Source organism: Cydia pomonella, chromosome 8 (assembly GCF_033807575.1).
Source record: "Cydia pomonella isolate Wapato2018A chromosome 8, ilCydPomo1, whole genome shotgun sequence".
NCBI lineage: Eukaryota > Metazoa > Arthropoda > Insecta > Lepidoptera > Tortricidae > Cydia > Cydia pomonella.
Window position 1 is genome coordinate 18,025,614 of NC_084710.1, and position 26,264 is coordinate 18,051,877.

At 41.7% G+C, this 26,264-nt stretch overlaps 4 protein-coding genes across 4 annotated transcripts in view; 3 read left to right on the forward strand and 1 right to left on the reverse strand.

Annotated features, from left to right (window-relative positions):
- Positions 1-26,264, forward strand: part of LOC133520763 (GTP-binding protein SAR1b) — a 356,904-nt gene that overhangs the window by 36,413 nt on the left and 294,227 nt on the right. The gene's annotated exons all lie outside the window — the stretch shown is intronic.
- Positions 1-26,264, reverse strand: part of LOC133520766 (histone-lysine N-methyltransferase 2C-like) — a 91,902-nt gene that overhangs the window by 23,040 nt on the left and 42,598 nt on the right. Inside the window, exons 36-42 of the mRNA XM_061855403.1 lie at positions 9,700-9,801; positions 9,048-9,101; positions 8,499-8,622; positions 6,825-6,919; positions 4,355-4,414; positions 423-725; positions 67-225 (exon numbers count right to left, since the gene is read on the reverse strand). Coding sequence (XP_061711387.1) covers positions 67-225; positions 423-725; positions 4,355-4,414; positions 6,825-6,919; positions 8,499-8,622; positions 9,048-9,101; positions 9,700-9,801 — 897 coding nt within the window. The remainder of the gene's footprint in view (positions 1-66; positions 226-422; positions 726-4,354; positions 4,415-6,824; positions 6,920-8,498; positions 8,623-9,047; positions 9,102-9,699; positions 9,802-26,264) is intronic.
- LOC133520746 (uncharacterized) lies at positions 10,742-13,881 on the forward strand. Its single transcript, XM_061855371.1, has one exon. It carries the CDS (start codon positions 10,805-10,807, stop codon positions 12,809-12,811), a length of 2,007 nt encoding a protein of 668 aa, XP_061711355.1. The 5' UTR covers positions 10,742-10,804; the 3' UTR covers positions 12,812-13,881.
- On the forward strand, positions 20,980-26,211 carry LOC133520749 (uncharacterized). Its single transcript, XM_061855377.1, has one exon. The coding sequence runs from the start codon at positions 22,806-22,808 to the stop codon at positions 24,348-24,350; it is 1,545 nt and encodes a 514-aa protein (XP_061711361.1). The 5' UTR covers positions 20,980-22,805; the 3' UTR covers positions 24,351-26,211.

A 26,264-nucleotide genomic window follows, 5' to 3' on the forward strand; every position in this document is an offset into this window, starting at 1 on the left:
TAATAACGGCATAGTTGAAGATAATTTCCCTTTTATCACAGCTAATTGGCCAGACGTTTTACTTACTTGTATGAGCATACTGTGTTGGCGAGACTGCTTCCTAGCCGCCTCGAGATGCTTCTGCAGCGCGGCCTGCTCGGCCGACACCCGCCGCAGCTCTGCCGCGTCGTTCGGCATCAGCTCGTTCCCCGACTTGCGCAGCTGACGTTGCTTGCTGTTGAGCGACTATAAACAGACCACAACATGAAACGGAGGAAGGTAGCAAGCGGTGAGGACAATCCCCGGTTAGTACATATCATTCGGTTACCACACAGTGCGACCCCCCGGGTTGTGACTAGTACCTGCGAATGAGTCGGAGCTCGGAGGAGGCTATCACGCTACTACCGTAAAGCTCACGAACACGGAAGCGGTCTACTGCTCACCTTGCGGATCTTACGGAGCTTCTGGACCTCCTGCTCGTAGTAGCGCAGCTGGTCGGCGGCGAAGGCGTTGTAGGCTTTGAGCCACTGCTCGTAGACGAGGCGCGCGTGGTGGTCGGCGTCGGAGGCGGGCGGCGGCGGCGCGGGCGGCGGCGCGCCGGCGTACAGCGGGATGCTGGGCGCGGGCGGCGCGGCCGGCGCGGCGGGCGGCGGCGCCGGCGCCGGCCACTCGCCGTCCCGCTCCTGCTCGCGCTTCTCCTGCTCCAAGAGCTCCTCCAGAAGCAACGGTTGCTCCTGGTTTACGTTCTGACGGTTAAATGTTTGCCTTTCACGTTTCTGTTATTCGCTATGGTCCCGCTACCGGCGTCGGTGGCGTTCGAGTCCTCGTCAATATTGGGATGCTTTCTTTATTCGTTATAAATTGATACAATGCTTTTTTTTTTCAAGGTACATCATTCTGAATTTAAACAATGCAAATTGAGATTATGATATACCCATCTCATCTTGGATGAGAGGTCGACTGAATCGATAAAACTTTATTCTGACTTTTAGCTTTAAAATGTAAAATGATACTAAATAGGAATCTTTAACTCGGTCGACCTCGGTTGTCTACTGAGGAAGTTTACAGATAGCATGTGAGCTTACGTAGGAAGTTTGGTGTCACACACGGCTTACTGATACTGTTTGGCAGGAAGTCAACTAATAGTGCGCAAAATACTAATAGCAGTTCTCTTAAAGAGTGAATAGTACTACTACATAGTGCCAGAATATATAAATCATATTTTCTATAACAAAATATTTATGCTAAATACTTAAGTAGTTGTAAAGTTATTCACTATTGCAATATTGTATGTAACGTATTTGATATGTTCCTGTGATTCTTAACAATATATCCAAGTAGGAAAAAAACTGACGTCTCATCTTTATTTATTTATTACTGCACAAAAACAAAACCTCATCGTACAAAAGGTAGAATCTACCAGTCAAACTTCAAAGTAGATAAATTGTGGGCATCTTCGACATTTAAAAATTAACCTGTTACTAGTTTTACGACCCATAACCCGACAAATGTCCCACCACCGTGACAGAACAAGATGAGACAGGGATATCCTCGCGGTATACAATCAGAATACAATACAATAGTTTTATTACATTTTAGTATCGTTTAGTGCTGGTTTATGTACTTATAGTACGTTAGTGTATTAGAGGGGATGCTGAAAGGTAAAGGTTAGTTAGTACGCATGCATGCGGCACAGGCAAGTTACAAGCAGAGACACGTAAAGGTTGCAAGGCCATCGACAGCTATATTCAAAAGCAGTAACCGGTACACTTTGATATAAATTTTGTGCAAAATGTACCAGTTTTCTTACTTTTGTTTTTAGGGAGGATAGAAAGGATAGGCGGAAACAGGATGGTTTAGGAAGCATTCATTTTTATTCCCAAAAGATTTGTGTAATTTATTTTTTACTGAAAGATTTGATAAGAGTGGAATCGAAGTCACACTGGATATATTTAAAGAAACCCTGCTGAACTAAGTTTTTAATAGAGAAATAGTGATTCAGTGAAAAGGAAGCTTCTAAGGTCCAGGTGCATTGTGAATGTCGGGACTAGTCAGAAATATCAGTCACAGCAATGCGTTACAACTGAACACGACTAAAGTATTAAAGGACAGATTTTTCGATAATTCAATAGGCGGATCCACACAGAGCGAGCAGACGCGCGAGGCAATTTCCTCGCGCACAAACCGGCCATTGTAGACGTGCCTCGGCCGAGGCGGCGCGCGCGCTTTTTTTCGCCTGAAGACACCGCCTCAGCCGAGGCACGTCTACGCTGGCCGGTTTGTGCGCGAGGAAATTGCCTCGCGCGTATTCTCGCTCTGTGTGGACCCGCCTAATTACGATTCACGAGATTACCGCAGGTGCACTAGCACGTTCGCGTAGAGATACGTGACTTTATACGCTTTGCAAGCGGAAAAAATATGTAACTAATACTGAACCCCTGTTCATCACGAATTGGAAAAAGCCTTGGGTGAGTTAAAACTTCGAAATTATAATCACTGAAATGTATGAAAAGCAACTTTCTTTCGCGACTCCGGGTAAAGTACCATAGTAAAAGTCATTCAGTATAACTTATATGTTTCACATGTAGTATGAACAGACATAAAACACTGTTTTTTTTTTGTTTGTAGAAATACACGAGGTCAAATTATTATGGGAAAAGTGCATGAAACATATGTACAGAATGTCGGAAACGACAGAGAATAATAGTCGTGTGCCAAATTCAATGAAAAGGAAAACGCAGAATGAAAATAGCAGCTACACATGATGCCTCAAGGTGACCGCTCCGGGCTTTGCACATTCGTTAGGACGTCTATTACTACATTTATCAATATATAATGTCTAGAATTAGCACTATTATTATAACTGTATCTGGGCTAATTTTTAAGCGTTTTAACCGCGCGTTTTGGCGTCATCATTCTATAACGGTTATTAGCACCAAAGAAGGATCATAAATCAATTATTATCAAATATTGACGCCCGGTTTGGCCTAGTCGGTAGTGAGCCTGCCTATGAAGCCAATGGTCCTGGCTTCAAATCCCGGTAAGGGCTAAACCGCAGAATATTTACGAACCTACTAATTCAACCAAAAAATTAACCTCTACTCTAGATTTTTTACCGCTACTTTTTGACTGAAGATCCTTTTTGGATTACTAAACCAGTGCGAAGTAGTTTTGATTAGCCTACTACTTAAAGTCCATATGAGTATATGAATGTGGAAAATCGTTCGAAATTGTACTTTATTACACGAGATAACCCCATACTGTATCGATACAAATAATAATAAAAAAAAATAGAGAATAAGGTACAAAATTGTCAAAATTTACTAATGCACATATAACCATACCCAACGCGATGGGATTGTTTTGAAGTTTTTATTGTAGTCAAGTGTGCCGACTAAGCGGTGTTCACATTGGATGGTAATCGGCACCGGTGTGCAAACGGAAGATATATATGTACATAGAGATGTCTTGCTCGCACGGCGGAGCAGTGTGTGGATCGCACTAGTGTGATAACCCTGTTTTGTAATCAGTATTGTAATCTGACAAATGTATTGAAAGAAATGTATACTTTATAACCGTCATAACCATTCTGTCATCCAGTATCGTTCTGGATTTTGATCTTAGATACAATTTTACGGCACAGTTTTTAGGGTTCCGTACCAAAAAGGTACAAAAAGAACCTTTATGGTGCGACTCTGTCCGTCCGTCTGTCACATTGCGAAATATCTTGAGAACTATTTAATCTATCGATTTGAAATTTGGCATAGTTATGACCAACGCTAGCCCAGACACATTGAAAGTATTTTTATTTTATTGACTATGGAAAATGTCCGATATGAAGAGGGGCCAAATTTAAAAGTTTACTAGGTCAAGTGGGGTGTCATTACAGGAAAAATATAATTACAATCTTGCTTTTTTTTTTAATTATCAAAAAACATTTACAAATTTAATTTGCAATTTAACCCCCTTTCTTATTCTTGAAATTTCTTTCAGATCACACTAAAGACACCTTCTTTCAATATTTTTTTAAATCGGTTCACATAATATCCACGAAAAACCAACATACGTTTTAAGATTGCGGTAAGGAGGCTTATGTCGGGTATCCTATCATTATTAAAATGTTAAAATTATATTATCACACTATCGAAGAAAAACTATGGTATGCAACTGTATGTATAACATTAGGCCTTAAAATACTCGTGTGATCTCATAATGAAACTCATAAAACCACACTCATATTTTAAGACCTCTCATTATGCGCCAGTTGCAAAACTACTATTACATTCGTGTTCAGTTGAGCGCGTAGCAGTACCGTGTAGGATGTGGAGGATCACAGGTCAGGTAGGGACGGGGTGACGGGGTCGGGTGGTCTGACCTGCAGCAGCAGCGGGCGTCGATGCAGCCAGTCGCCCCAGTCCGCCGCTTCATAGGGCACCTGCCCAACAACCATCGATCACCGACATGCAACCAACATCATCGCCAACTACGCGTACGACATACGAGTTTTTTTAACCGCCATCGTGATCCTATTCGCCCCTTAATCATAATTTTTACAGTACATATGGTGCTACTTTACCGCACTAGTGCGAAAATTAGCATATTACGTTACAGTGTCGAACATTTAAAGGGCCATATGTACTGTAAAACGTTGTACGATACACGTGCGAATAGGTAATTCGCAACTCGTGTCGATTTAAAACACTCCCTTCGGTCGTGTTTTAATTTATCACCACTCGTTTCGAATTTCCTATTTTTCGCACTTGTATCGTAATGTACTATTTTATCTATCTGGTTTGATATAACCGTTGTACCCTTTTTAATTTCCTGCTAATGTGTTCCTATTCGTCCTTTATTGAAACACGTATAAAATTTTACTAGCATCTTATTTTTGATGAACTTATTTTTGTGTTCGTTGATTAACTATCATATCACGCGTGCGTGCCGTTTTCTATTCACCGCTTATTAATATTCGTTGTCCTATCTAACCCCATGTGGAATGAGTATAGAACCGTCTATAGCATGATGAAAAGTTAAGTAAAAGATACATTTATTTTCTCCTTTCTTTATTATCTTGTTCGTTATTTTATCATCGGACACATATCTGAGAGTCTGTTTATTTAAATGCTATAGTTTTAGAAGCATTAAATTATAATAAACGTGATTTAATTAATACTTGTGGTTTTGATATTCGTACGTTGTTTAACAATCGTGTTGAACTTTCCTGTTATATTTTAAACATGTAGTTAGCAAATTACCTTCTCTTGTTTTCCTTATTTGTCGGGGGTTTTAATGGCACAATGTTTCGAAATAATTTCGAACAAATAAAAATAAGCTTATAGGACAGCTAATAAAAAAACTCGTATAGATTAATGGCGATATCAAAATACCCATGCAATATTAGTCTTCTAAGCTTGTCAATGGAACAAGCGCTTTTAAATTTGGAAGTGTATATACACCGTACGAACCGCCACCAATATGTAGACATTTTAATATTGCTAGGGTCTCTCGATTCTCACGTCTGCGATGAGATCGGAACGGAAGCGGAAAATGAACATCGTCTTTATCGGTTCACATTAAGGGGCGATTATCGTGTGACAGCCAACATAACATCAACAGTGACACGATGTGAACCCAAGCTTGTACGGCATACATTTAAAGCAATCAAACTTGATTCGACGTACAACAAAGTACTCGTACTATCAGAAAGCGTCTACGTCGAACAAATTCAATCAAAAACATGTAGATAAAAATATTACTGCATGCACGACAATGTATCAAAATCCTCCAAGATGAACTTATTAATGCTAGCATTACTTCATTAGTAAGTTTTACTGATTCGCAAGTATCATTCAGTTTGTAAGTGGAAAATTAACATGTTTACATTTAGTTTCTATGTTAACTAGGGAATCGATTATTTGAATGTTAGAGTGACTCGATTTGGCGACTGGTTACAATATATTGACTTAAAACAATTTAGGTGTAGAACGTACGGATCAGTGCATGGCTGCGTTCAGCGGAAAAGGCTAAATTTATACTCGAAGTAAGCCCCACAAGGACGCATGGACTGTACAATATAATTGGGCATAATTATTGTCATGTCATTAGTTGCGTCCTTTGTAAGTAAAACTTCTAGTGTATATCTGGCCTAAGTTAATGGCGCGATTTGCGTCGATTCGCGTTCTGCCATTTTAATGCACACATCAAACGGCTAGACTCGAGTAAGGCCGCGATTTACAACAATCAAGGGAATTTGACCCTTCTATACAGTAGTTACATTCCATTTTTATAAGGCAGCGCCGCATCAAGCATCGCGTTTGCGGCTGCTCGCTGGTAGGCGCTGACATATAAATATAGACTGTAACCACTTTATATAAGGTTTATAATCCTTTGACTTTAGTAAAACCCCAAAATTTTGATGTGGATCGTAAAAAGATCTTGTTCGCGCAACGCCGCCATACAAAGCTCCGAGTCGTCTTAATTTATAGTTACTAGCACCAGTCAGCAGGTCAAATCACTTTGAATCAAGCTAATTGTTTACACACGCTCGCTCGTAAATCATAAATTAGAGTAATTGTAGGAATGAAGGTTTTATTTAGGGGCTCATTTCTAAAACGATATAAGACGATTTTCAGACCTAGTGGGTTGCCATGACAACACACTCATATTGAGAAATGACTAATGAGACCCGGCCCACGCTTAGTAAGCCACTGACTAGACGCCGGCGCTCAAAAGAAGCTAGTGTGAGGGTATCTAAACATTTTACAAGTAAAAGTAATAGTAGTCATTTGGAACGTGTGGCAACAAATAGCTAATGTTGTTGTTTGCAGCTTTGTTCGGGCACGTACCTGTGGGTACGGTGGCGGGGGCGGTTGAGGCTGACGCAGCGTGCCGGGGTACGGCGGTGGCGGTGGCGGCCGAGAAACGCCAGCACCCACTGTCGCTGTATACACAAACTCTGTGTAAACGTTTAGCACTAACACTTTGAGAGGGAAGAATAGCTTTGCGATCCTAGCGAAATAACGGTATTTTTTCTATGAAATTCCATTTCAGAAGAAAATGTTTTCCACTAACTTAATCTTAACAAATCATTTTGATTTTGATGTCGATCGCTTCAGCATAATACAGGGTGTTTATTTAGTCACCTGCAATAATTTACGAGGTGCATATATAGGTCACACTGAGCAACTTTGACTCTGGGACCAACCCCGAAATCGCGAAAAAACAATTTACTCTCCCATAGAAAATGTCAAGGTCAGACAGCCAAAATGTATGAAACAGATAATTTTTATTTCGCGGCTTCGGGGTTGGTCCCATAGTCAAAGTTGCTCACTATGACCTATATATTCACCTAAATCACCGCAATAAAAAAACTCCTTTTTGTTTTGCAAATAAAAAAAAGGTAAACCTATAAACCTAGTTTTTCATTGTCTCAATAACAATAAAATCATGGAGAATGAAAAATATAGAGAAGTGGAAAAACGTTTTCTTTTTTTGTATGGATCACGTGGTATTCTTCCCTCTTAACGTTAAGGTTTGAGATGAGTGAGACTGAGACCCACATTGGTCCGTTTCGTATCCTCCACGAAACGGCGTCCATTTACTCAATGTGATGTAAACTACACCTTATAAAACAAAGTATGTCTGTATGGTCGCGATAAACTCAAAAACTCCTGAACGGATTTTCATGCCGTTTTCACCTATCATTATAGTGATTCTTGAGGAAGTTTAAGTGTAAAATTTGTAAGGTTTTGTGTAACCCCTGCGAAGCCGGGGCGGGTCGCTAGTTCCTAAAACAGTAGTAACCTAAAACAATAAATCAAGAAGTGGAGATACGGGTTTATTAAATATTCAGAATATTACTGAATAAATTGATTACGTAATGTTGTTGTTCTACCCGAATTTGAATATGAATGAGACGACCTTGTGAAGGCCGTCTAGAGCGGAAGCCTCAGGGTAGGTTGCACAAAACACCGTTAAAGATTTCGCTAAATTTTATTGCATGGGAAGTCTCATAGTTCACTGCTGAGTGGCATTAGTCAGTCCGTCAACTGTGTTTGGTGCAACCGGCCCTAAAGGACACGTCCGGTTTTAACCGCCGCGGCGCACAACGAGTCGTACAGCAACTTTTTTTTATCAAGGTTAATATCAGTTACTGCATAACCCCTAGCTGCAACTATTTGAAGTAACTGATATTGGGGTTATTCACACGATATTGGCGGAACCCCTGTCTAAAACTGCGAAATTCGTGTGTACAGTTTTTTTGACAACTCGTAACACATTGAAACTGTAATGTAGAGGCCCAACGGGGCCGACATGTCTCATTGACAAAGGCTCCTTTTAAATATGTAGATAAAAAAAAAACTTTTTTTTAATACTACGTGGGTGGCAAACAAGCAATGGTAGGCAGTATCCGTAGCCTATGTACGCCCGCGATTTTAGTATGCAACCGCTCGTTATCGCACTCACGCATAGAATTGGCGCCACGCCTTGTGTGTGTACATGACCTAGCCAACACGTACCTGAGTGCGGCAGTGTGTGGAGCTGCACGGTGCGGTCGTGCCGCACGACGCCCACGGCGCCGTCCGCGCCCACGAGCCGCGTGCCCGGCGCGATGTTGCGTCCGGCCTGCATGGCCGCCTTCACCTGTACCATTATTACTCAATGACATCCACACGGTCTCCCCAGTAACTGTCTAGTTACGTGTGGGGTTGCGTGAACAGCGATAGTTTTCGTGACATTTACTTTACGTTACACATGAGATAGATATATGGATGCGCCATGATTTTGGTGCTACCAAATACGTAGATGTAATTTGCAGGATATATTATATAAAAAAAAAAGAACTTTACTTATTTAAATTGGTTTTAATCGTTCGATTGTTATAGTTGATAGATTGAGAGATGCTATTTCTACTCATTAAAATCCAGACAATGCAAACAACTTTTAAAAACCCATCATTAAACCAAACTTATTTGCAAATGCATAAAATACAATTTGTCGAACTAGGTGAGACATAGGTCAGTCGTAGGCGGTAGTAGGCGGGATTAGAATAATAATAAAATACGGACCTGCGCCTGCATGGCATTGACGATGCTCGCCGAGTTTACGCTGCTTGCACCGCCCTGTGCGGTAAAAAAAAACATTGTTAAATAATATCACAAGGAACATACACAAAAACAAACATTCACTGAAATAGGTTCTCATTTGTCTTATTATGCTCCCAAAAGTTTAGAAAATGCATGCAATAAATACGAGAACTTTTATAAAGGCGAAAACTACTTTTCTGTCGATGTATGTAGTCTTAAACTTACCACGTTTTATGGTTTAAGCTACGTGTATTAGTCTGTAGTTCTAAGTATTGATATAGTATGTAATATTAGACCATTAAAATTTTGTAGTCAGGAAAGGATATCTATTTGTATTTTGTGTCGTATATTTTATCGCAGAAGAAGCTTCCAGACGCGGCAAGGCATAGGAATCGGTGCGTCATCAATATTACTAACTGCAATCCTAAACTAATCGTGAATATGGTGATAATACGTAGTATTTATTTCTGACTGCATCGACTTTCGTCATTGTGGACCTTGTCGGTATGCACGAAGGTTAATACTAAGTTTTACCTAACTGCACGCGACAGGTGACGTCATTGGCGTTCAAAGGGATATTTGCAAGGCTTGCATCTCTTTTCAATCAGGCTTTCCTATATTAACTGCTTGTTACCTGTGCGAACTGCATGTGGTGCTGGAATTGCAGCGGGCGCGCCAGTTGCTGCCCCATCTGCGGGGCGCCGGTGAACTGCCCGTGCTGCACCATGCCTTGTTGCTGTAAAAGGAACCATGTTATACGCGAGCTACAAGATTATTAATTATTAACTGAACGAGCATTGATATATATACAGCGGACAGGATTCGCGATACAACTAGGGAACAAGTGCTGAAAATAAGCCATGTATTTTATTTAAATATTTTATTGATTTGTGTTTTTAAGTAGTCACACTACTATATATCTAACCGGGTCCACTATTGCCGTGGTACATTACTTAGGTTATACCTATATCCTTAGTTAGCAACTATGAAAAGGTTCTCTGATATCCTTAGAGAAATTCGTCAACGTTGATAAAAGGATTAACGAGTAAACTGAAATTTTAGATCATCATCATTCGCTTGCCCTTATCCCATTCATTTGGGGTCGGCGCAGCATGTCTTTTCCTTCCATATCTTTCTGTCACCCGTCATCTCATCGTTCACTCGCGTTCGTTTCATGTCATCTCACACACACACACACACATTTTAGATGACGAAAGAAAATGTGACCTCCGGTGGCCAAGTGGTTTGGCATCTGCCGCGAATGCAGAGGACGCAGGTTCGATTCCAGCCTCGGCAACTGGTGGGCTTGCTAACTTATTATATGACGTCTAGAGAACATTTTTGTTTAATAGAAATAGTTCAAGAATGAGATATGGTGCTGTAAAATCCCGTAAAATGAAAAAGTACATTTACCGGTTCTAGATAGATTGCCACGTTATAATTGAACGATCAATGTGTATCGCACTTAATAAGTGGAAGCTACAAAACATTATTAATACTGCAATTGACAGAACCTCAAGAACCTGTGTTTATCAATCACAACGCTAAAAATCAAGTTCAACGTCCTAATATAAGCATTTTGATATGGACTGTATTTTTATTCCATAAGAAATAGGATGGAACGCTCATGTTTCTTACATAGTAAATATATGATGTAATACGTTATAGTTAAAAAAACAGACTATAGTAAAATAATCCTTTAAATAGCAATCTATGTACCGCTTATCATTCAAACAGACATGTGTTTTTTTTTTGTGCGCTGTCTAAAATTAGTTGAAGGTCACTGTCTAGTGTCTGTTTGGAGCTCGCGTATTATTCGGGCAAGTGCGTCGCGATACACTCGCGCGGGCGCCGCCATGGCGCCGGGCTTTAGGCTTTTTTGTTTGTTGCTCATTTGTGGCACAATTTTTGTTAATGTGGAAACGAAATCTTACAAATCGTCAAAATTGACTCATCATTCGACGAATAAACCGTCGAAACCAGAACTTCACCCGTCAACACACCATTCACCAGTGCATGAGACAATATCAAAACCAGTGAGGCATGCGGATGTTCATGCAACGCAGCCAACAAACAAAAACACAGGAAACCAAGGCCATGGGTATCCAAGCGACGGACTGTCAGGATCAGTGACTAGTGCTCCGCCTGCCAAACGTGGGTATAACCCATTGCCTCAGGCATCTCCAAAACCACTAGCCCAACAGCCATCGTATCCTGGTGGCAACGGACTCTCAGGAAGTGGGACCACCCATATAAATAAACAAACAGCACCGCAGTCAACGCTTTATCCCGGCGGCAGCGGGCTCTCTGGAGATAAAACCACCCATATAAATAAGCAAACTGCACCGCAGTCTACACTTTATCCCGGCGGCAGCGGGCTCTCTGGAGATAAAACCACCCATATAAATAAGCAAACTGCACCGCAGTCTACACTTTATCCCGGCGGCAGCGGGCTTTCGGGAGATAAAATCACCCATATAAATAAGCAAACTGCACCGCAGTCAACACTTTATCCCGGCGGCAGCGGGCTCTCGGGAGATAAAACCACCCATTTAAATAAGCAAACCGCACCGCAGGCAACACTTTATCCAGGCGGCAGCGGACTCTCAGGAGGTGGGACCAACAATATAAATAAGCAAACCGCACCGCAGGCAACACTTTATCCCGGCGGCAACGGACTCTCAGGAGGTGGAACCAACATTATAAATAAGCAAACCGCACCGCAGGCAACACTTTATCCCGGCGGCAACGGACTCTCAGGAGGTGGGACGAACAATATAAATAAGCAAACCGCACCGCAAGCAACACTTTATCCCGGCGGCAGTGGACTCTCAGGAGGTCAGACTCCGCCAACAGCGACAAAACCACATACATATCCTAATACAAATGGGCAATCGGGCGGCGGTTTTAAACCAGGCAACAACAATCCATTCCCTCCAACGACAAATGTAGTCCATAAACCCGTAGAACCCTCGTATAACCACATTTACGTCAGAAATCATCACACGACCAATATTTACCATAACAACATTCATACAACAAACGTACATCATTACCACTATGAGCCGCCTAGACACGTCCATTATGTACACAATGATATGGTTCAACACTATCCGGTGTATAGAGAAAAACTACCCGAATACGTGTATGAGTACAGGTCATCTAGAAGTCGATTCAATGTTCTACTGACGGGCCTGGCTCTATATAATCTTGGACATGTATCAAAAAGCCGCGAATCACTTCATTATCATAATTATTACAACCCGAGTCGGTACGAAGTTTGTAAATTCGGTGTACAATACAATGTGAACTCATATGACGAGATGGATATTGATTGCCGTTTGATTACAGATTTCATAAGGAGTGTCAAAAAAACAAATTATGGGCAATTTCTATTACCTGATGGTACTTTAGTTGGATCACAGCCGAATCAGGTGCAACCAAATGTGATCCAAGTTTTACTTTCTGACGGTACGTTGGCTAGGTTAATTTGGAACCCAAGTTACGACGTTGTCGTGGACGCCTTGGATCCTCGATTTAACGGTGAGCCACTACATGTAAACGAAGGCATGAAATGCTACATGAAGTATTATGACGGTTACTCTTTCCCTACGCCTCAGACGAAATATGTGAGCTGCAAACTTCTGGAGACATATGTCACAAAGTCTTTTAATTCGGCGAGTAAAATAGCATCGTCTCTATTTGCCATCTTGATACCTATATTTGTAGCAGCTATAAATTTATAACTGGTGTATATGACGATGAATTGTTCAATTTATCTGGTTTTGAATTCAGAGTACGAAAAACGTGAATAATAACAGTGTTCCATCGTTAGACCTCCGTCCTAGGCCGTTAAGAGAGTATTCGCCGGTAGACATGATAAATCGTTTTTGAAACTGCTATTTCCGCATTAGTTACTTATTGCTGCTAAGTCGTTAAGATTATTATTGATTAGTAAAAGTATTAAGTTTAAGCAAGTGAACTTACTATTATTGTATAATAGGTAAATGAAATGCCAATGGAAAAAGCTATACGAATAATATTAGTTTTTTGCATTATTTTAAAATCATCAATTAATTTTAACTGTGTAGTTCTCAATTTTATTTAAAGATACACAGTTATAATGATAACGTGGTTTGAATGTAAAAAGTAAAGATCTCTTTGTCATAAAATGACCAGTCATCGTTTTTTCCCGGGTCTCTTCAAATACGTTTAATTACAATTACTTCACTTAGTAACTCTACAATACAATAAGTATAAAAGTAATAATTAGTAACAAGTTTTTACTTGTAACGTAAATTCGACTATATCTGACAATATAAATAGGTACTAAAAGCAACACTATTTACTGGCCTTTAATACACCTTACATGTTGGCAGTAAGGTTTATGTCATGTTAACACTATATTTTACCTACTGTTTACTCAATTGTTTGAAAAGTTTTATCAATAAACTTGGTTCAATAACAAGTTACTGATATTACAGAAACCTTATTATTTTAAATCTAGTTTAGCATTTTAAGAAACTATATACCTATAGTATTTAAGAGTTTGTATTTTTTTGTGAAAGTGATATATACTTGTGTTTCTTTTTTTTTTGCTTTTTGAACAATGCATTTATTTGGACATATTATATTAAATTGTACTTTATAAGTCTGTATTTTTAATTGCAGATTCTAAAATACTGATTGCTTCTAGCAACATAAACCTTGGTTCTTTATTGCGCGGAATTCTGACATTTCCTGATGATACCATGCAAAAAATACTCCTTATATTTGTAGTGAGAATTACAAGCCAAAATAAAATAATGGAAATACATTTTGACATTATTATTTTTACTTACAACCATCATTATATTTTATTCGTGAAAACAAAAATAGTGTTATTAAAGTGCACTATTTGGACGTGAGAAAATATCAGGTATTTTTCTGGGGTGAAAAATAATTGTCTTTAGATTTTAGGCTTTCATATATCATAATTCATAAACGTGGCCGTGATGTGAGAGTGTTCTCTTACATCTACCCTCCATTTCAAACAAATTGCAAAATTGTTTACGTCATGACTCATGTCGTTCAGCTGTCAACGTGCGAATGTGTTTGCTCTCCTTTGCCCGTCTTATTTGATTTTTCTATTTGTTATAGTTCGTTGAGTAATTTCTTTCACGAGAACTGCTCACTGTGAAATTTTTCAGTTAAATAAGGGTTCATGTAAAAAATATTAACCTCATATAAAAATATTTGACAATGTACAGGAAAAAATGTTTACCATCCCTGAAACATCAAATTATGACCGCTGTTAGAATTCCACACAATTAAAAAAAAATCGTTTATCTCAAACATAAAAGTCCATCGGGGTTAGCATAATTATTACTAAGTATACTTAAAGTTAGAGTTGATATTATTAAAACTAAATAATACAATAAAACTAAAAAAGAAAAATAAACTAACTTAGCCTATGAGCTGGAACATAAGGAACTGGCGCATGCAGACAAAGCCAGTGTCTTATTAGGGGGCTGTCCCACGTGTCTGAGACAACGCTTAAGATTCTATTGAGGCTGCCCCGTATCCTGCTCAAGGTTGAAGCACACCTCTTTCGCATGATAGCATGGAATCCATCTATTCCGGCATCGGCAAACATCCCCGAGGCGCTACAGAAACGAGGCAACCCCATCAGAACCCCGTAATAATGCGTGTAGTTGACCCATAGGCTGCAGGTGTAAAAAGATTGACAGTAAGCCGTGAACAGCGTCGCCTTGACTTGTTTCGTACACCGTGCAAACCTACGCGCCAACATGTTGCATCTGACTGACAACGCCCTACGCTCACGTTCCATGTCCAAGTTATCACTCAAATCTTCCGTAACCCAGTGACCCAGATACTTAAATTTGACTTTATTTAGAGGAGTCCCGCATAGTCTTAGGTGTGGTATGTATTAAAGATGAGAGCTTAGGAATCCCATATTGCAGCCCCTTAGAAGATTAATTCCTGAGATAATGGTATTCTATGTGCTTTTCTAGGTTATTAATTTGTCTATGTGTTTGCAACACGCTTCGTCCCAAACATACCAATGATGATATCCGGAACAGGCTTCGTCATTTTTAAATAATAATTTAAACCAATTAAAATAACCGTCACGAATCGTGACGGCTGGCTCAAATGTCCCCATCACACTGGCAACGTTACCACGCTGAATAGCCCAATGAGATCTGTTGGACCAGGTATGATCCGGACCGAGGGTCCCACCCCATCTCCTTCAGCCGCCAACCCAAATCCCTTTGACTGCAACTGGCACAGAGCCGTACATTAGCTCCAGGGCTGAGTACTTGGCATGTCTCATACTCCGCGACTGAGTAAGCGGAGCTAACCGGTGCAAATATACTGACGCATGTGACGCATGTCGCATCACACAAGAGGCACCGACCCTTCTGCCATGAAACCAATGTCAGACTATTTTCCATCTTTGCGGCACAACCCTGGAGTTCTAAAACGCAAGGAACGTTGGGATAGCCGCCACCGACACCGTCTCAGAGATCCCCGAAATATATAAATTTACAAGAATTGCTTCTTTAAAGGTATAAGATCTTATGGGACATGCGCTCGCATCGACGGCCGGACGCAACTGAGGCGCGCGCAGGCGGCGCGCACGTATTTATGCAGCGGTTGGAGCGAGATGGAAGACAGGGCGTGCTACTCTCGCAAGCGACATTCTCTGCGGTAGTCCTGAATTGCTGTATTTTCTACTACCCACTTCATGCAACCGGCGATTGCGAGCGGGATAGAAGATATGCCATCGCACTCTAGAGAGGTGCGATTTACGTCAAAGGGTAGATTAGATTCTGTAGTTCTAAGATACCTATCTTTCTATTTTTTCGTAGGTTTAGGAATAGTATATAAGACGACGATACATTTCAATAAATGTTCATTATTTAACTGACTATACCGCTGTTTACACTTGACTCCTCCTGCCTGGACCCCCATACTTGGTGACCCGTCGACGCTTAGAAGATGTCTGACACCGAGGATGGAGCTCAAGACAAGCGAAAAATGGAGAAAGAAAACGTGCTAGAACCAAATACAGCATCGAATTCGCTACATCTGCAGCTGCCGTCATCAAGCTACGATCTCGCCGGAATCTCCATTCAGTCCAAGTTACTACCGTTTTGGCGCGAGCATCCACGTTTATGGTTTGCGCAGTTTGAAGCTATCGTCGAACCTTTGAAGACAAGCGATGACCAGAAATTTAGATATGCACTCGGCGTTATGCAAGCAGCTGATATTCAACAAGTTAGCGACATCATTCTTAAGCCGCCATCCACGGGCAAGTACAACGCGCTGAAAACTCGTCTCCTTTCTGTTTACGAAGAATCTGCATCCAGGCAATTCCAGAAGCTTATCAGCGGTCTCGAGCTGGGGGAACAGAAGCCGACACAGCTTTTAAGACGAATGCGAGAACTAGGCAAGAATATGGTACCAGACGACGGTTTGAAGGTCATGTGGATGAATCAACTACCAGTACAAGTACGCACAGTTCTGTCTGTCAACAACGAGTCATCGCTAGATATTCTCGCCGCCATGGCCGACAAGATGTTAGAGCACGCCGAGCCAGTCACCGTTGCTGCAGTCACACGAGCCACAGATTTTCAAGCCCCGCAAAGCAGCGAAAACACATTTTTTGAGAAGTTATCCCAGAAGCTCGACAATTTAACACTCGAAATTGCAGCCCTTCGGTCCGGCGGCCGGCAACGCTATCGCCGTCCCTTTCGCTCTCGCAGCCGTTCCCGTTCGAGATCTATGTCGGCGCATGGAACTTCACGCAAGCCCGGTGATCCTGGATGGCTGTGCAGTTATCACTTCAGATTCGGAGACAAAGCACGAAGATGTGAATCGCCGTGTAGCAAGAAGACTAGCTCATCGGAAAACTAATGCCTACACCGACTCTGGCGGGCCTCGGTGTACCTCCAGTCAGCAACCGCCTTTGTGTCATCGATCGCAACTCTCGAGAACGTTACCTCGTCGACACTGGCGCCGAAATATCAGTACTATCGTCGCATCACAAGAAGAACCAGTTATCAAGCACCTACAAGCTTTACGCCGCAAACGACACGCCGATTAAGACCTATGGAGAGAAAACAATCACTCTTAACTTGGGGCTACGGCGCGACTACCGTTGGACGTTTATCGTGGCTGCCATCAAGACCTCAATCCTCGGAGCTGATTTCCTTCGGCACTACAAGCTGCTACCTGACCTAGATCAAAAGAAGCTCATCGACAAAACCACTAAACTCCAAGTCAACGCATTAACAGTTCGAAGTACTCAAGAAACCGTCTATTTGATCAGCAGCAATCAAGCCTACTACGAGATTCTCAAACAGTATCCTAATGTACTACGACCAATGTCTTTGAAAACGCCGGCCAAGCATAACGTGCAGCATTTCATCGAAACTACGGGCCCCCCACTCTTCGCCAGGCCACGCCCACTGCCGCCCGACAAATATGCAGCGGCGAAGGCCGAATTCGAACGCTTGATGGAAATGGGCATCTGTCAACCCTCAAACAGCCCCTGGGCAAGTCCGCTGCACGTTGTCAAGAAAAAAGATGGTTCTCTACGTGTCTGCGGCGATTATAGACGTCTGAACGCCGTAACACAACCTGATCGCTATCCTTTACCTCGAATTCAAGATTTTACGTACCAGTTGCACAACAAGAAGATTTTTTCAAAATTAGACCTGAAGATGGCGTATTTTTGGATCCCCATGAACAAAGAAGACGCGCAGAAAACTTCAATAATCACACCGTTCGGGTTGTTCCAGTTTAACTCAATGACGTTCGGGCTCCGCAACTCAAGCCAAACATTCCAACGATTCATGCACGACGTTCTACGAGGCATAGATGGCTGTTTCTGTTACGTCGATGATCTTCTCCTGTCCTCTGAAAATGAAGAAGAACACAAAACACTGCTTCGACAAGTCCTGGAACGCCTAGATAAATACGGCGTAACTCTCAATGTCGATAAATGCGAGTTCGGACGAAGAAAAATCAACTTCCTTGGCTATGAAGTATCACCCGACGGCATCAGTCCCACTCAAGAGCGGATCGAAGCAATATCGAATTACCCAAAGCCGAAGACAGTCTGTGAGCTGAGAAGATTTCTAGGCATGTTAAATTTTTACCGTGACTGCCTACCACATCAAGCGGAACTTCAGTCTCAACTCAACAAGTATCTGCACAACTCCAAGAAAAATGACAAGACTCCTATCGAATGGAACACCGAGTCAGAGGAAGCTTTCAAGAAATGCCGCCAAAGCATATTGGAAGCAACTACGCTATCGTATCCAGTTCACGGCGCTCCTCTATGTATCATGAGTGATGCATCAGACCACAGCGTAGGAGGATTGGTCCAACAGAAAGTTGATAATGTTTGGAAACCGCTGGCATTTTTCTCGAAGGCACTGAGTCCGACGCAACGCCGCTACAGTGTGTATGATCGCGAACTCCTAGCGATTTACATGGCTGTAAAGCACTTCAGACGACTTATAGAAGGCAATGACGTCATCGTCTACACGGACCACAGACCACTTACGCACGCACTTACGCGAGCACCGAGCAGCAGCGACACTCCGAGACGCGAGCGCCAACTGCACTTCATTAGCCAATTTTGTTCGAGCATCCAGTATATCCCAGGCGACAAAAACAACATCGCTGACGCCTTATCAAGAATCGAAGAAATACAATGTCCGTCCGCAATAGATTTCGACAAATTAGCCACCGACCAGCGCACCGATGAAGAACTAACAAAATTGAAAACTCAAGAAAATCTGAAGTTCACTGAAGTCACACTACCAGCCATCAATCGACCAATCACGTGTGAGCTCTCAACTGGCACACCGCGACCGTACCTACCTATCGCTTATCGTTATGCGGCCTACAAAGCGCAACACGATATAAGCCACTCAGGTGTACGCGCAACGAGGAGACTTATGGCATCTAAGTTCTTTTGGCCAGCAATGAACAGAGACGTCGCACTTTGGACTCGAGCATGCATTGGATGTCAACGAGCTAAAATACATCGTCACGTGATTCCACCTATCGGAGAGTTCCCGCCATCTCAGCGTTTCGAGCATCTGCATATCGATATCGTGGGACCCCTAAGAATATCAAATGATTATCGATATTGCGTCACAATGATCGACCGCTGCACGAAGTGGCCCGAGGCAATACCAGTACGCGACATAACAGCTGAAGTTGTCGCTAAAGTCCTGTACGAGCACTGGATTACGAGATTTGGATGCCCGCTACGCATCACGTCAGATCAAGGTCGTACCTTCGAGTCAAACCTTTTCAACGCTCTCCTGAAGAAGCTTGGGACCACAAGAATACGTACCACTGCCTACCACCCTCAGGCGAATTCTCAAGTGGAGAGGCTACACCGCACTTTGAAAGCCGCTCTTATGGCAAGGGGTGAAAGTTCAAGATGGTCCGAAGAGCTGCCTACAGTTTTATTTGGATTACGAGCCGCATTACGCAGCGATAACAACCTAAGTCCTGCATTGATGACGTATGGATCCCCACTACGCATGCCAGCTGATTTCTTCGTACCTACAAAGTCGACGATTGAAGATGCAGAGTTTGTACGACGTTTGTCAGAGATAATGTCATCACTTGTTCCTGTAACCCGGACGCACGCCACGCAATGGAGACCTTTCGTGCATAAGGACCTTGCGTCGTGCACTCACGTATTCGTGCGTAATGACACCGTGCGACCCCCGCTCACACCACCATATGATGGCCCGTTCGAAGTCCTCAAACGCTACGACAAGTATTTCAAGATACAAATGCCACAACGAACTACTGTCGTCACTATAGAGCGTCTGAAGCCAGCCTACATCTACAATGAAGACGTCACAAGCGACAGCCAGACTCCTGCATCCAGCCCAAACACTCAGACGTATGTGACGAGATCGGGCAGAGTCACGAAACGAGTTCGCTTCGCTTGAGAGGGAGTGCTATGGGACATGCGCTCGCATCGACGGCCGGACGCAACTGAGGCGCGCGCAGGCGGCGCGCACGTATTTATGCAGCGGTTGGAGCGAGATGGAAGACAGGGCGTGCTACTCTCGCAAGCGACATTCTCTGCGGTAGTCCTGAATTGCTGTATTTTCTACTACCCACTTCATGCAACCGGCGATTGCGAGCGGGATAGAAGATATGCCATCGCACTCTAGAGAGGTGCGATTTACGTCAAAGGGTAGATTAGATTCTGTAGTTCTAAGATACCTATCTTTCTATTTTTTCGTAGGTTTAGGAATAGTATATAAGACGACGATACATTTCAATAAATGTTCATTATTTAACTGACTATACCGCTGTTTACACTTGACTCCTCCTGCCTGGACCCCCATAATCTAGATATGCTCTTCTTTTCTCCAACGGAGGGAGACTATGTCTAGCTGCTGACGAAAAATAATCACAGTTATAGCGGCCGGTTCTATAATAAACGGACTTACAAAAAAAAAAAATCTGAATCCTTTCAAGTCGAGACTTATGAATGCCAAAATGTGGGCTCCAAACTCCAAAACACTACGGACGAAAGAGTAATACAAAACTTCTAACGTGAATGTACTTTTGAATGATTTACTTAAGCGCGGGCATCTCGCTCGTTTTTTCCCAGAACGTGCAAGTTGTGGAATGAGCTACCTTCTGAGGTGTTTCCCTTGCGCTATGACATGGGGTTCTTCAAGAAGCAGGTTTTTAGGGTTCTCAAAGGTTGGCAACGCATAAGTGGCTCCTCCGATGTTGCTTATGTCCATGGGCGGCGATGACTGCTTCCCATCAGGCGGCTCGTCTGCTCGTTTGCAGCCTATTACATAAAAAAAAAAAAAAAAAAAAAAAAAAAAAAAAAAAAAAAAAAAAAAAGCGCAAAATCATTCTTAATTTTTTATATGCTCTCGCCACAATATTATCTATATGTTTTACTCAAACAATGAATATTTTAGGTAGATACCTACAGATTTTTACGCATTGTTCCGTGGGAAGGGTGTAGGTGACAGCATTAGAGTTCATGCACACAACAACATGTCATGTACCTAATCACATCGGGTCATGTGGGTCTGGGGGATGGTTTGGCCCCTGCAATTGATCTGGCTACTTATGAAATGGTTAGTAATAGTTCCCTGAGTATCATATACACAACTAAACCGGTAATTTATAATTGCGTAATTTACATTTCTATGTAATAGTTTTCTTATTAACGTAGGAAACTTTAGGCCTATTTTTAGTTCATTTACTTTCGATATATTTGTAAAAGGCTGTTTGTTTTCTAAAAAAAAAAAAGCAAAAAAAAATACCGTGAATCTTTGTGACAAACATATTGGAAAGCTCAAAGTATTATTGACAAAATAATACTTTGAGCTTAAATATTATCGTCAGTGTAATAATATTAGTTTAGTACCTATTTTACCTAACACTTCTATAATAATTAGTTTATAAATCTTAGTGGGAATTGTCTCAGGATATAGGTTGCACTTATAATGTAAAAACCAATATCCTTTTTTCTGTATCATCTGCCTATGTCTGTTTATTTCCCCAATAAATAAATAAATAAAACTGTCTTGCAGTGTGACGAGCTTTACAGAAAGTAGTAGTACGATTATTACTCATTTAGTTAATATGAATCTCTGTTTTCTTTTTATTTGTTACATTATCGTAAATGTAGAAACTAAGTTTCACACATAACCAAACCATCATACGCGCATGATGCGCATATGCGTCTGAAACAGTGTATATTTCGAAACTAGAGAACCACTCGAAGGAGATAGTACCCCAATATATACCGGTGCAAGATACTAGAGAAACCTGTTAAACATAGGTATGTAAGCTTGCCCAAGTAACGCCCCCATCAAAGAAAAAAAAAACGAAAAGCGTCACACGTCAAAACCAGAGCTCCATTCGTCAAAACAATATATACCAGCGCCAGAGACTATACACAAACCAGCTAAGCATACGCTTGTTCAAGCAACGCCCCGATCAAGAAATAGAAATCCGGGACCGAACTAAATATCTAAGGCACTACCAGTATACAATGTCGGTAATAATAGGTGTCGGCAAATGTGGTCCGCTCTACGTTGTCGCAGAACCCGCGATATCTAAAAAATCTATTGGCGCTTAATAATCTTATCCATACCGCCCTTATTTTACAATCTACTAGTATTAATTATACCGGGATTCGACCTTGGTAGCTGAGGTCATTACCTAGCTAGGATAAGGGTCGGTTTTGAACAAAAATAGTTTCATTTAGGGAGTTTCTTTATACGTTGTTTTTCTGTTAGGCCTTTGTGTGTTAAATTGTACCAAAATTCAGCAAATAAGATGTAAAGTAGGTATATTTGCACTTGACCGCCAGCTCATGGCATAGATTATCGACTCGTCGACGCGATTGAAACCGCAAATGCGAACGTGGCGATAATGAAAAGGATAAAAAGTTATTTATAAGCGGATAATACCTTATTTGGTCAATTTATTATTTTATGAGTTAGGTAACTTATCAACCATGAGTTATTTGGTAGTTCAAGCATTGGATATGGTACTGTAAAACCCCGTAACAGGAAAAGTACCTACGTTTACCGGTTACACATCAACGAGCATAAATTACTAGCACTTTATTTCACCGATCATTGTGTGTCGAACTTTACAAGTGATAGCTACTATTCGGGTTAGTTTGCCGCGATACAACGCGCGGGTGCCGCCATGGCACCGGACTTCAGACTTTTTTGTTTGTTACTTATTTGTGGGTCAATTATTGTTCATGTGGAAACTAAATTTCAAAAACCGTTACATTTGTCTAAACCCTCGAAACCACGTTATTCGCCGCCAAAACTTTTACCAACATATTATACACCAGTGCAGAAGACAATATGGAAACCTCCACCTCCAAAACTATCCACCCAGCGGTCTTCGTATCCGACAGGCGGCAAACTCTCTGGAACCAACAATTTGAACCAATATCCGTCATACCCAGACAAGGGAATGTTATCAGGAGGGCAAACTCAGCCAAAGCCTCATACATATCCCATTACAAATGGGCAATCGGGCGGTGGACTCTCAGGAGGAGGGATCAACGATAAAAATAAGCAAACAGCACCGCTGACAACACTTTATCCCGCCGGCAGCGGACTCTCAGGAGGTCAGACTCAGCCGACAGGTGTAAAGCCACATACATATCCCAATACAAATGGGCAATCAGGCGGTGGACTCCCAGGAGGAGGGACCAACAATAAAAATAGGCAAACAGCACCGCTGACAACACTTTATCCCGCCGGCAGCGGACTCTCAGGAGGTCAGACTCAGCCGACAGGTGTAAAGCCACATACATATCCCAATACAAATGGGCAATCAGGCGGTGGACTCTCAGGAGGAGGGACCAACAATAAAAATAGGCAAACAGCACCGCTGACAACACTTTATCCCGCCGGCAGCGGACTCTCAGGAGGTCAGACTCAGCCGACAGGTGCAAAGCCACATACTTATCCCATTACAAATGGGCAATCGGGCGGCGGTTATAAGCCAAGCCACTCTAATTCAATTCCTCCAAAGACAAATGTAGTCCATAAACCTGTAGAACCCTCGTATAACGACATTTATGTCAGAAATCATCACACGACCAATATTTACCATAACAACATTCATACAACGAACATACATCTTTACCACTATAAGCCACCTAAACAGGTATATTATGTACACAATGGTATGCAACTACACTACCCGGTGTATAGAGAAATACTACCCGAATACGTGTATGAGTACAGGTCATCTAGAAGTCGATTCAATGTTCTACTGACTGGCCTGGCTCTATACAATCTTGGACATGTATCAAAAAACCGCGAATCGCTTCATTATCACAATAATTACAAGCCGGGACAGAACGAAGTTTGCGAATTCCGTGTAGAATATAGTATGATCTCATACAACGAGATGAATATTGATTGCCGTTTGATTACAGACTTCATATGGACTATAAAACATACAAAATATGAAGAAATTGTTTGGAACCCAATTAACGACGATGTCATGGATGCCTTGGACCCTCAATTTAACGGAAAGTCACTACTTGTAAACGACGATATGAACTGCTATATGAAGTATTATGATGGTTACACCGGTAGGAAGAAATATGTGAGTTGCAAACTTTTGGAAACATATGTCAAAAAGTCATTTAATTCTGCGAGTAAAATAGCATCGTCTCTACTCGCGATCTTGATACCTATAGTTATAGCCATTATAAATTTATAACCGCAACTAGCAACAGGGGGCTTACAGGTGTAACCAATAAGATCAACGCCACTGTATCGAAAGTACCGTCGTATTCTAAGAGGGCACACAAAAGACGACGAAACAGCTAGGCCAACACCCAGTCATATCTACAGCCGGAGCAACCAACAGATAGCACCTCAGTTATCCTCATATCATGGGTCTCTCACGAGATGGAACGGTCATAATCAACCATCAAACTGCACCGAAGGCAACCACGTATTCCGTGAACGGCACATATAAAGTAAGTTGCGGGTCAAAACTGTACATTTGGCATTTTTGTTAACAACTGTCACCAATATTCAATGCGGGGCCTGTAGAGTATGTGTGATATATGATTTCAGTTTTCCAAGTTCTATCAATGTAGTTAACCGGACAAGCACCCGTACATAAGGAGATCCAAACGCGAAAATGGCATTCGATTGGGCATATCCTCAGGAAGCCTGACACCCACCTATCCAAGGTGGCCCTGACCTGGAAGATGCCCGGAAAACGTAAACATGGTCGCCCTAAATCTACTTGGCTCCGTTCCGTGGAGCAAGAGTTGGGTGTATTGGGGATGGGGTTGGGGGAGGTTACCAGTGCTGCAGTCAGTGGAAGAAAATGGTTCGAGCCCTACACCCCATTAGGGGGTAACAGGATGAAAAGAAGAAGAAGATCAATGTTGCTACAATTACCATTTTTTATTTTTATACATTAAAATATGGTTTTGTTAAGCTCATTTCTTATTAAAGTTTAGGTTGTCCTTGAACAATTTAATCTAGGAGTTAAGTAAATTGAAATAAAAACTTAAAGCTTTTTTTGTTTGGATTAATATCTTTTTATATTTCCGTTTTGGTATTGTTTATTGCTGAAATATTTTATAATAGTCAATGTGTCAACATCCCTATTTGAGCCGTGGGCCTATTGAAAGGTAATCCATACAACCACAGATCACCTCAACTATTAGACGGAGCATATAATTCAATAGAGGTCGCCACACATAAGCGCTCCCGTACAAATATTGTATGGTAGCGTGGTCACGTACATGTACATAATTATAAGCGCAACGACCAGTACTCGTGTAAATTAAATATATGAACGAAAATTTAAGTCCAGGTATAAAATGATGTAAATTACAACTAGCCTGTCCTGCTCAAATCGGATTATTTTACAAGTAAAATTGCACCTATGTGTGGTGATCTCTTAACTTTTTAATCGACTAATTAATCGATTAAAAAAAATCGTCTAAACGTAATCGCGATTGAATTAGTCGACCTAACATACGATTGAAATTTATTTAAACTGAATATTAATCGACTAAATTTTTCGATTAAATCTCGATTGAAAGTTGACAGGTGGTCATTTTTGTACGTAACAAAAATTCAAGATGTCTTGCGTACACATTCGAAACCATCCTAGTGATATGTAAATGTTTCGAAGGAGACTTGTTATCTAAGGAAAGTCACTGCTGCCTTTGAAGATGGGCAGAAACCCTTGGTAAGTGTCGACTATCGGTAGGTGGCGACTATTGGTAGGTGTCGACTATAGGTAGGTGTCGCCTTTTAGTAGGTGCCTACTAATGGTAGGTGTCGACTATTGATAGGTATCTACTATTGGTAAGTTCCAACTATTGGTATGTGTCGACTATAACGCCTAGATAGTGTAATCAGTCAATTTGATTAAATGCTTACATCTATTATCATTATTCATTATCTCACTTCCACCCCCTTAGGGGATGATTTCTGGAATAAAAACTCATCCTTCCACGGAACTATATAGTACATTCATACATTGTAGGAGAGGCCGGAAAACCGCTTACAGATGAACGAGTGAGTTTGAGGGCCGACACGTTAGTCCACTCCCCCCCCCCCCACCTCCGGCCCCTCCAGCTTCATAATGCGGTGTGTGCGTAGT